Genomic DNA, 12,310 nt, shown 5'->3' with positions numbered 1-12,310 from the left:
TATAAAAATGACAAACTTGATTAAATATACATACTTTTACACTCACACTTATATATAAAAAAGAGATTATCTTAAAAGAAGAAAAAAAATATATAGTACGGGTGGGCGTGTCCTAACTACGACACCGGAATTAAGTATCGTATTTTTATATTTTTTTTAAAGATGGAGGATAGAAAGAAGTAAAAAAAAAGATTCTTTTGAGTGTTTAGGAAATAAAAGCTCGTCGCTGAGGCCTGAAGAGAGGAAGGGGGGGGGGCAGAAAAAAAAGCTTCGTTTCTCAGCCTCGCCATATTGAACCGGGGGAGGGGGGGGGTTCAAGAAGCTCCATTCTGATTGGCCCGAGGGCTTTTGGGGCGTCAGCCAATCAGGATGGAGGAGCAGGTGGATGAAAAGAAGCAGCAGTAGAAAGTGGAGGATGATGAAGAAGGGGGGGCTGACAAGGCGGTTCTTTCTTTTTTGGAGTGCAAGCGACCAAGAGACAAGCAGTGTTGCCGCGTTTATTAGAAAGGAGAAGATATTAATCACCCCCCCCCTCCTCCTTTTTTTCCCTTTTTTTTTTAAAAACACACACTTTGCGCGGCCGTGACGTCACTTGAGGAAGTCATTGTAGCTGGGCGAGTAAGGCGATTAGCTGCAAAAAAAAAAAGGGAGTGTGTGATGAGGACGCAGGACGGTCCACGCCGGGCGCTTTGACGCCAAACTTTCACGCAACTTCCAAGATCATCATCATAGGAAGAAGAAAAACAAGAAGAAGTGGGTGTGGGGTGGGGGGGTTTTAACTACGCGTGGATCCTGTGGAAGTTCATCTGCTGGATTGTGGACTTATTTTTTTTTTAATCGTTATTTTATTAGTATTATTTTTGGGGGGGCGTCACGTCCACTTTTTTTTCGGGGCGGTGCGAGGAAAGGCGATCCCGGGTTGTTATGACGACCCCCTCCCGCTAACATGGAGGCATCAAGCGGCTCCAGCTTCGGCATCGACACCATCCTGGCGGGCGGGCGGACTACCCCGTCGCCGTCGCCGTCGCCGTCGCCGCCGTCCTGCTCGGACGCCGACACGGCGCCCTCGTCGCCGCTTTCCGCCAGCGGGGAGCCCCCCGCGTCGGACCCCGACGCCCACCTCCTCCCGAACCACCGCCGCCGTCACCATCATCCGCACCAGTCGCGCCAGGGTCCTCCCGCGGGGCCCCCCCGCCACCACAGCCACCACCACCACCTGCTCCTCCCGGCGGCGGGTTGCAGCGGCCCGCGGAGCGCCACCTCGTCGTTTCTCATCAAGGACATCCTGGGCGACGGCAAGCCGCTGGCCGCCTGCGCGCCTTATAGCACCAGCGCGGCCACGCCGCCCGCTAAGGCCGCCGAGAGCGCGTCGCCCCCGGACGCTTTCCGGCCTAAACTGGAGCTCCGCGATGACAACCGGGGGGACAAAATGGAACGCCGGGAGGAGATGATGCTGCACGGCGACGTCAAGTGCAACGGTACGGATGTTCGCGGATGCGCCCGGGGGGGTCAGGGGTCAGGGTGGATGGGGCGGGGGGGGGGACTGGTGGTGCACATGCATGGGACGAGGTAGAATCAGCCTCCCTGGTGGCTCAATTAGAGAGAGATGATTGTTACCCCCTTCAGGCAGAAGGAGAAAAAGGGTGTTGGGGGGGGGGGGGGGGGTAAAAATACATTGACATATTGATTTTTACAACAACACGCGCCTCAGCTCAAGTTCATTTAGAAGTTGACGCAGGTGATTTAAGATTGAGGAAGGTGCAGGTAGGCGGGCGGGAATCGGCGTTTTTTACACAAGCTTGCAAACAATTTGCGGGTAGTTGCAAAGATGAAAGGAAGATATTGGCAAACATTCTAGGATCGTCTTGTTTGGATTTTTAACGTCAGCATTTTTTTTATTAATCAAAGAAAAGAATCTACACCCACTCCCACGCCCCCCCCCCCCAAAAAAAATGGATTACCACGAGCGTCAGAATATTGATAATATATAATCTATATTTAGATTGGTTTAAAAATGGCTTTATTGAGTTTGTATATTTCGCCCCCCCCACCCTCAAGGTGGAAAAATGTCAATTTTTAAGAAAGTTATTGATAATTAAAAAGATATATAAAGAAATACACGTAAACGTAAATATAGGCAGGAAACAATGATCGCTTCATGAAGAAAAATAATCCAGAAATAACATTGTCAATTTAATAATAATAATAATAATAATAATAATAATAATAATAATAATAATAATAATAATAGTACTACTACTACTACTACTACTACTAATAATAATAATAATAATAATATTTTACATAATGGGATACATATTATTTCTAAGCACGTTTCAAAACTCTCAAGGATGCAGTTCATATTTCAGGAAAAAAAACATATTTTGAGCACAAACAGGCCATTTGTCTCACAAAACAGAAATATATGTTCTACTCATAATTGTATTTTAATTATTATATGTATTCTATTTTACGATTGTATTTTATTTATTATAGTACCCATGCTTGTCTGTGACTAGCTGTAACGTGTCCTTGAGAGTTTTGAAAGGTGCTTAAAATATCATGTATGATATAATGTCATGTAAAAGTCATGTAAAATATAATGTATTATTATTATTATTATTATTATTATTATTAGTAGTAGTAGTAGTAGTAGTAGTAGTAGTAGTAGTAGTAGTAGTAGTTCAGAGGGGGGATGGCAAGAAAATAATAATATAACGTACTATATAATGTGTAACATATAATAATACTATACTCATAATAATAAATGTATATGTATAAAAATACAGTATTGTATATGTCGAAAACCATAATGTACATTTCAAGAAACCAAATGGAATATTCACAGGCAGCAGCAAATACTCGTTGCTACATTCAAAAATAATCATCATAAAAATGACCTTAAAAAAAGATAGGGAGAGAACGGAAAAGGAGCATATTTGCTAAACTCGACTACAAGACTAATTTTTAATCCAAATTTTTGAACGACCAAGACCACTTCAAGTCAAGCCCCCCCCTCCCGTCCCCCTCCAAAATAAAAGTATGTGACGGGCCCCGCCGCTGATCTTCCGGTTCCTTCCCGGCGCAGACGGGAGCAAAGAAGAAGGCGAGCGCGAGATCTCGAGCAGCCGCGACAGTCCGCCGGCGGCGCGCACCAAGAAGCCCCGCAAGGCCCGCACGGCCTTCACCGACCACCAACTCAACCAACTGGAACGAAGCTTCGAGCGACAAAAGTACCTGAGCGTGCAGGACCGGATGGACCTGGCGGCCGCCCTCAACCTCACCGACACGCAGGTTAAAACCTGGTACCAGAATAGACGGTAGGGACGAGCACGCGCACGCGCAAGCGCGCACACCGACATTTTATTGGCGCGATCGGTTTTCAGCCCCCCCCCCCCCCCCCCAAAAAAAAAAAATAATAATAATAATGCAACTGAAATGCAAAATGTTGATGACATCATCGCGTATCTTTATTTTAAGTAGGGGGGGTAAAGGGGGGGGGGTATTTTCACGGTCCACGCTAAATTGTATTAATTTATTCATTAATTAATTTTATATTGATATTCAGAGAGTTTTTATGATTGGCAAAGTGTTCTGGTTGGTTTTCCCACTGGCAGCCGGAAATTGACCAAATAAGGTGTTGTTTTACAACGATTTTTTTTTTAATGCACGTCATCATGATATAAAAGAAAACCGGAAATTGACTAAATAAGGTGGGTTTTTTACAACACTTCTTTCATGCACGTCATCATGATAAAAAAACGGAAATTGACCAAATAAGGTGTTTTTTTACACAACACTCTTTTCTCTAGCACGTCATCATTATATAAAAAAAACGGAAATTGACCAACTAAGGTGTTTTTTTTAAACAATTTTTACGCACGTCATCATGGTATAAAAAAACGGAAAATGACCATATAAGGTGTTTTTTACAACACTTTTTACCCACGTCATCACGATATAAAAAAAACGGAAATTGACCAAATAAGGTTTTTTTTTACAACACTTCTTTCGTGCACGTCATCATGAGATCAAAATGATCAATAATTATCCATATGAAATATTACAACATTGAGTGCAGGTGTGTGTGTGTGTGTGTGTGTGTGTGTGTGTGGGGGGGGGGGGGGTATTTTCACCGGCCAAGCTAAATTTTATAACGTTTTGATATTAGGAGCGTTTTTATGATTGGAAAAGTGTGTTTTTAACGTTCTGGTAGGTTTTCCCACTGGCAGCCGGAAATTGACCAAATAAGGTGTTTTTTACAACACTTTTTAATGCACGTCATCATGATATCAAAAAACGGAAATTGACTAAATAAGGTGTTTTTTAACAACACCTTTTTTATTCACGTAATCATGATATAAAATAACCCGGAAATTGACAAACTAAAGTTTTTTTTAATTTTGTGTTCGTGTTTTTTTATGTTCGTCATTATGATATCAAAAAAACGGAAATTGACCAAATAAGGTGTTATTTTTACAACACTCTTTTTTTATGCATGTCATCGTGATATAAAAAAGCCGGAAATTGACCAAATAAGGTGTTTGTTTTTAGTTTTGTATTTTACAACACAATTTTTTGTGCACGTCATCGTGATATATAAAAAATTAACCAAATAAGGTGCTTTATGTTTTGGTTTTTACAACACTAGGTTTTTTTAATGCACGTCATCGTGATATTAAAAAGGCCAGAAATTGACTAATTTGTTTTATAAAACTGTTTTTTCTTTTCTTATGCACATCATCATGATATCCAAATGATCAATAATGATCCACATTCAATATTTCGACTTTGAGTGGGTGTAGGGGGGGGGGGTCTTGCATGTTGGACTGGATATTACACACACACACACACACACACACACACACACACACACACACACACACACACACACACACACACACACACACACACACACACACACACACACCGATGATGGACATTTTTTTCACTGAAAATGACAGAAAAAAAATCTCCCATCCCCAATTCATCGTCTGGAGTATTAAAAAAGAAGACCCCAACCTCCCCCCCCCCCCCCTAAATACAACAAGTTCATTCCCACGGTCGATCGGTTCACATCCAAGATGTTGATTGAAAAAAAAAATGACATCAACATTAAAAAACAAATAATAATCATGCCCCCCCCCCCTGTCCCCCCCCCCCCCCCCCCCCTCCATTCCATTCACAAAGCCCAAATCCCACACGTCCCGTGTGTTTCCACTTATCTGGAAACACCTATATACGTACTTGTGAAGCCCACCCCTCCAATCTACCTCCATGTGAACTAAAAGGAAATATTCCCACGCAATGTCCATTTTAATATGAAAATCCATATTTCATAATCGGAAATGTACATGCCCATATATGGCTCGAATATCGAAAGTGAGCTAATCAACGATTTAGGAACTTTTCTTTTTTTATGACAATGCATTATGAATATTATATATTTTTTTCTTCATTAAAATAAATATTGAACTGCACAGGGCACTGGATTTCTGCCCACGTTGGCCCACTTCCGGAAGTTTGTTATAGCTAATTTTGAAGCCCCCCCCCCTACCCTCTTCCTCATTGTGTAACAAAATCAACTACCCCCCCCCCCCCCCCCCACTCACTCAGCATTTTTCTATGCAAAACAATAATAACATTAATTTCTCTCCAGAGTATATCAAATTTCAACATCACATATATGGCCCACATCCTGGAACTATCTGGACATGATTCATTTCTATGTAAACGATAGTAAACTCCTCCCCCATCCCCATTTATCAGCTATCTATTATTATCATTATTATTATTATTATTGTTATTAGTACTATTAATGTATTATTGTTATTATTATTATTATTATTATTATTAATGTATTATTATTATTATTATTATTATTATTATTATTATTAATGTATTTTTATTATTATTGTTATTTTTATTAATTTATTTTTATTATTATAATTATTACTATAATTATTACTATTATTATTACTATTATTATTATTATTATTGTTGTTATTAGTACTATTAATTTATTTTTATTATTACTGTTATTATTATTATTAATTTATTATTATTATTATTATTGTTATTAGTATGTATTACTAATGTATTTTTATTATTATTGTTATTTTTATTAATTTATTTTTATTACTATAATAATAATTATTATTATTATTATTACGTTTGGGTCAAAATGACCCGATCACATGGTGGACTGGTTTGCCGGAAGTTAGTTACAACTGATTTTCAAGCCCACATCCTGGAACTTTCTGGAAAACACATTTCTGGAAACACCCCCCCCCCCTCCCCTTTTATTAAAATCAGTATTCCCCCCCCCTATCCCAATTATCAGTAATCCATCATCAAGATTATTATTTTTTTCATTTTTTTTAATTTTTTTTTAGGGGCTTGGGTCAAAATGACCCAATCACACAGTGGACTTATTTTCCGGAAGTTGACTCCACCGTATTGTGAAAGTTTCTTTTATTCCCCCCCCAACCCAAAAAAAAAAAATTATCATGCATCGATGAAAAGGTTTCTTCAGCCTTCATCAGTACTTACTTGAAGGTGTCGGACCTTTTGCTCCTCATCCGAAGAGCTTCGTCAGCGAACTAAAGTCTTTTGCTGGTAGTTTGTAGCTTAGAAAGTGCCACATTTAAATTAGCTGAAATAGGGCCAAAAATACCAATACTTTAGTTTGCTGACAGCTTCAAAGTACAGATGACGGCTGAAGAAACCTTCTCATCGATGGACCACTCCTGTACGACTGAGAGCTGACGCAGATTAATTATCATGCATATTTACAACAACAAAAAACAGAAAGATACACACACACACACACACACACACACACACACACACACACACACACACACACACACACACACAGTGAGTAAGTAAAAATTATGTGTATCCAAGTGAAATGAAAATACACACCAAAAATCATTTTGGTGTATTTGTGAGGACCTCTCGGAAACTTTAACAGATGCATATATAGGCCCTCGAGAAGCTTTTAAAATGAAAAACTTGTGAGGACCGGCCAAAAGGTCCTCATATGTCAAAAATGTCCTCACTAGTCGTATGGTATAAAATGTTAGTGGTCCTCACAAGAGTAGTTGTACAATCACACACACACACACACACACACACACACACACACACACACACACACACACACACACACACACACACACACACACACACACACACACACACACACACAGTGAGTAACTAAAAAGTGTGTGTATCCAAGTGAAATGAAAATACACACCAAAAAATGATTTTGGGTGAATTTGTGAGGACCTCTCTGAAACTTTAACAGATGCATATATAGACCCTCTAGAAGCCCGTAGAATAAAAAAACTTGTGAGGACCGGCCAAAAGGTCCTCATGTGTCAAAAATGTCCTCACTACGTCTGGTATAAAATCTGAGTGGTCCTCACAAGAGTAGTCGTACAGACACACACACACACACCATATGCCTCTACATACGGTCCAAGTTTTGGACGGAATTTTTCACCGTATCTCGAGGTCCGTCCAACCAATCATATGTGCGGTTTTTCAAACTTGAAAATGTCAAGATACTATGAGAAACTATGACGATGATTGACGTGCGGTGACGTTCCGGTTGTTCCCCCAGAACCAAATGGAAGCGTCAAACGGCGGTGGGCTTGGAGCTTCTGGCCGAAGCGGGCAACTACTCGGCCCTGCAGCGGATGTTCCCGTCGCCTTACTTCTACCACCCGAGCTTGCTGGGCTCGGTGGACGGCGGCGCGGCGGCGGCGGCGGCGGCGGCGGCCGCCATGTACGGCAGCATGTACCGGACTCCCTCGGCGCCGCACCCGCCTCACGCGCACCCGGCGGCGGCCGCGGCCGGCATCCAGAGGCCGCTGGTTCCCCGCGTGCTCATCCACGGACTCGGACCGGGGGGCCAACCGGCACTGAACCCTTTGTCGAGCCCGTCGCACGCGCGGTAGGGAATCCACGCGTGGAGAGGAAAGGAAAGAGGGGGGGGGGGGGGCAAAAGACTCGTGAATACGTGGAACCCCCCCGCCCCTTGCGTCTGATTGTCCGTTTTTTCTTTGTCGTTTTTTTGTACAAAATCCACTTAACATTAGCAAATAAACAGTTCAAAGTTTATTATTAGATGGAGACGAACGGAATGAATAAAGACGTCATGCAAACGTACAACTCTCATTGGTTATTATTATTTTTTTTGGGGGGGGGGGGTGGTGGAGCTACTGAGACTCCAAAAAAAAACGAACATTTTTTTAGGTTCAATGAAAAGTGGTCAACTCAACTCGCACGAACGTGTTTGCGCGTGCACGCTCTTGGGATTGAGAAAGCGGCCTGGCAGCTGCTCGCACATTTATTTGCGCATTTCTGCACCTCTCAGCGTGGACATGCCACAACAACACACACACACACACACAAAAAAAAGGGGGGGGGTGACATATTCTCCAAAAGCCAGCAGGGTTGCACGGGAAGCCCCCTTTACAGACCCCCTAACCCCCCCCCCCCCCACAGTAAAGTCTCGTTATATCGATATTCAAGGGAGTCCGAAAAATATCGATATAACCGGGACTATCGATATAACCGGGACTACCGATATATATATATATATATATATATATATATATCGATATATATCTGACCCTGTTTGCATGTAATTTTCTCCGTGCATGCATAGAAATAGCATCGATATAACCGGGAATATCGATATATCCGATATCGATATAACGAGACTTTACTGTGTGTATATATATATATATATATATATATATATATATATATATATATTATTGCCGTATACTGTATACTGAAGACTCAAAATTTGCGCAGATCGTTTTGCGCATGTTGCTCCTTTGCATGACTTTCTACGCCTTTATGATTTATTTATTACACTCCACGGGTGGATGGAGGCGGTACGTTTGTGTCAACGTGTGTGTGTGTGTGTGTGTGTGTGTGTGATTTCGTGAACAGCCTGCGAGCCAAATAGAATTAATATGGCGCCATCGAGACCTGCTCATCCATTAAGACAGGCTCTTAAAATATACATATACATATATAAATACACAATTTTAATGATTTTTTTTCCTCGCAGTTAGTAAAGGTGGTTTTTTTTGTGTGTTTGTTTATTTTTTGCAGTAAAATGTTGGCGCAAATAAAGCGGCCAAAAAAAACAAAAAACAAGTGGCCTGGTCTTGTTTAAAGTGGGTCACACTTGAGCGTGAGCCAAAGTGACAGCGTGAAGCTGACTGGCAGGTTGAGCTTTTCACACGGGAAACACTTTGCGCACGACATATTTTCAATATCATCCTTCCGTGTCATTCGTCAAATGATACTGCATGGATTTTATATTTCATATTTTTATTTTATTAATTTTTTTGGGGCGTCCTTACAAGTGGCAAATACTGATGAAGTAAAGAAAATGACTTGGACCCACGTTCGGTCCCCTAAAGGCTAAAATGGTAACTTGTAGGAGGGTCTCTAATCTTGAAATCAATAATCAATAAAGCGTATATGAAAGGATGAGATGAAATATGAAATTAATAACAGGCCCGAAGTGATAAAGTGAAATATCGGCAGGTGTATGCGAGTTGAATGAGTAATCAAATCACAAAGCCTTTCCAAAGGGGTGTGCACACTTTTGCAACTGTTCAAATCACAGTTGTTTGAATTTTAGTTTGGAAAATTATCGTTTTTTTGCGTGGTTCAGGAGAGGTCAAAGGTCATCACAAGTTTCTCTGCGAGTGAGCAGCGGCAGCCACATGCGCCAGCGTTCACTCAACCCGGAAATAACTCAAATAGATAGAAAGCTACCTAGCTCGCCAATAGATAGCCAAACAGCTAGATAGCCACATAGCTAGGTAGCCATATAGCTAGATAGCCACAGTTAAATGGCTAACCAGCTAGCTAGATAGCCAGATAGCTAGCCAGCTAGCCAGCCAGCGAGCAAGCTAGCTAGCTAGCTATCCAGCCAGCTAGAAAGCTAATAAATTGATTACATTTAGCTTTTAGCAGCTAAATGTTTTCCCTCTCTTAACTCATTGAGTGCCAGATTAATGTGCAAAAAAAGTGTCTACTCCAGTACCAGGGTTTTTGTCATTGTCACTTGAATTCCAGGACCCACAGAATACTGAGTTTTAGGACGACACAAACAATCAATACAGCGTTAGAAACCTTGGACTCTCTTCTTTCATCAGATGGAAACAGTTAATTCCTAAATTATATGGGTGCAGAGTTATATGAGCTTGAAGTGGGGGAAGCTGTGCAAAATACAATGCAATACGTACATTGATTTATAGAGCACTTTAACAAAAGTTAAAAAAAAAGATCTAACATGGACAAAAGGGAAATGCTGCCCCCTTGTGGAAGGGGAAAAAACACCGCCAGAGGCCATGCCTAGCGCTCTATCGGCGCCCAAGCATGTAAAAACCAAACGCGAACAAATTCGCGAATGGCGGTCTACGTCATAATTTCAATTCCCGAATAAATTTGTAAATGGCAGTGAATGAGTTCATGACAAAATACTATTATTATTATTTTTGGATGTCATAAATCTCAGAAATTTCATTGGGATGCGCAAACTCTATTATAATCCACCATATATGTATCAATATATTGTAATTAATCCGCAAATAGGAAAGCCAACAAATATTGATGCTAATTATCCAAAACGTCGCTAAATCGAAGGAACGAAACTCCACATGGTGCCCAAAATCCGTCGGCAAAATCGTCACGACAACTTGTCAAACGCGTTGACATGGCTTATTTTCCTGTAAATCGTCACAAAGTCGGCCGCGGAGTCGGTTTGCGGTGATATTTGCGTAGCGCGCTAGCCCGCAGCGGCAATCTGGCGAGGTTTTCTTTTAATTGGCACTTGTCTGATGTAACGCCACCATGTTTTTTTCATGACAATAATGAGCTAACACTTGCTCTGCTTGGCCTCTCATTATCACATCTGCCGACATCACTCACTAAACAGCGTCTTAACCCCGCCCCTCCGGGTCTACCACTCACTCACTCGCCCCGCGCCGCGCCCCCACTTCTTCATCCACCCAAAATATGTCGGCAGCATCTTGCGCATGGTTGCCTTCAGAAAACACAAGTGGACGAAAAATGTTGAGATGGAGACGGCTCAAATTGATACGGAAGGACTCCTTTAATCGATTGCAAACATTTATGCTTTCCTCTTCAGAACTATTTGAATCATATTCATAACTGGGTGATTAACAAGAAAGCATATTCTCCCAATCTGAAGCCATTGTTTTGATTCTAGAGCAAGGCAAGACGTCCTGGCGTGACGTCACGTACAAGGGGGCGGGACCTTCTGAAACTCGTCATCTTCGAGGTCATTTTGGGACACTTTAACTCATTTTTATTGGTGTTTTGCTTTTGACTAAAAATATCAGCCTGCGTGTTTTTAGATGCTATAAAACTGATGTCAGTTAGGAAACAAAAAAGTGGTGTCGGTTGTCATAAATTCAATAACTCGAAACAAATGTTGGTATTTAGTTTTTTTTTTAATGTTTCTTCGAGCTGGCTGAAAAGTACGCCACCTATTGTAACTATCTAGTTACATCTAATATGTAACTACATTTTATTTAAAATAATCAACATAACCTGATATATTTTTTCGATTAATGCAATAATTGCTTATGGTTGATTTTTTAAAATTTGAACAGCGATTTTCAAATCCCTAACTTGTTTTGAAATGAATTTATTACGAGCAACATTATTTATAATTCAAAGAGCTTAATGGAATTTCGGCAGTTTGTGTGATATTAATGGCCTAATTTCTCCCCAAAAAGTCTTTTAAAAATATATATATTTTTAAATTGAAGTAATTTATTTAAAAAATATATGTATAATGATTTTTAAAAAATATTTTGTACATTTTATTTTAAATTATATTTTTTTGTAAATATAATTTCTTAATTGAATTTGTTTAAAATTATTTTATTATTTTTTAAACATATTTTATATATTTTATTTTAAACTATAATACACAATTAAAAGGCATGTAATTCAATTGTGTAAATATATATTTAATTTAAGTAACTTGTTTAAAATATATATTTAAAAAAAAAAATATATTATATTATATGAATTATATTATAAATTCTAATATAATTAAAAGGCACATAATTCAATTTTTTAGGTATAATTTTTTTAATTGAAGCAATTCTTTTTAAAAAATATTTTATGATTTTTTTTAGATTGTATATATTTTATTATACATTCTAATATATAATTTAAAGACACATAATTCATTTCTTTTGTAAATATAATTTTCAATTGAAGTAACCTCTTTTAA

General features: G+C 39.8%; 1 protein-coding gene across 1 annotated transcript; it reads left to right on the top strand.

Moving 5' to 3' along the window:
- The first annotated feature begins 464 nt into the window (after positions 1 to 464).
- Positions 465 to 8,169, top strand: barhl2 (BarH like homeobox 2). Its single transcript, XM_089000852.1, has 3 exons — positions 465 to 1,478; positions 3,089 to 3,320; positions 7,631 to 8,169. The coding sequence occupies exons 1-3, from the start codon at positions 947 to 949 to the stop codon at positions 7,965 to 7,967; spliced, it is 1,101 nt and encodes a 366-aa protein (XP_088856978.1). The 5' UTR covers positions 465 to 946; the 3' UTR covers positions 7,968 to 8,169.
- The last annotated feature ends 4,141 nt before the right edge of the window (positions 8,170 to 12,310 follow it).

Source organism: Hippocampus bargibanti, linkage group LG07 (genome assembly GCF_051943395.1).
Source record: "Hippocampus bargibanti isolate YZ-2025 linkage group LG07, ASM5194339v1, whole genome shotgun sequence".
Classification (NCBI taxonomy): Eukaryota; Metazoa; Chordata; class Actinopteri; order Syngnathiformes; family Syngnathidae; genus Hippocampus; species Hippocampus bargibanti.
The sequence above is the reverse complement of the archived record's forward strand: the minus strand, read 5'-3'. Positions and strand labels throughout refer to the sequence as shown.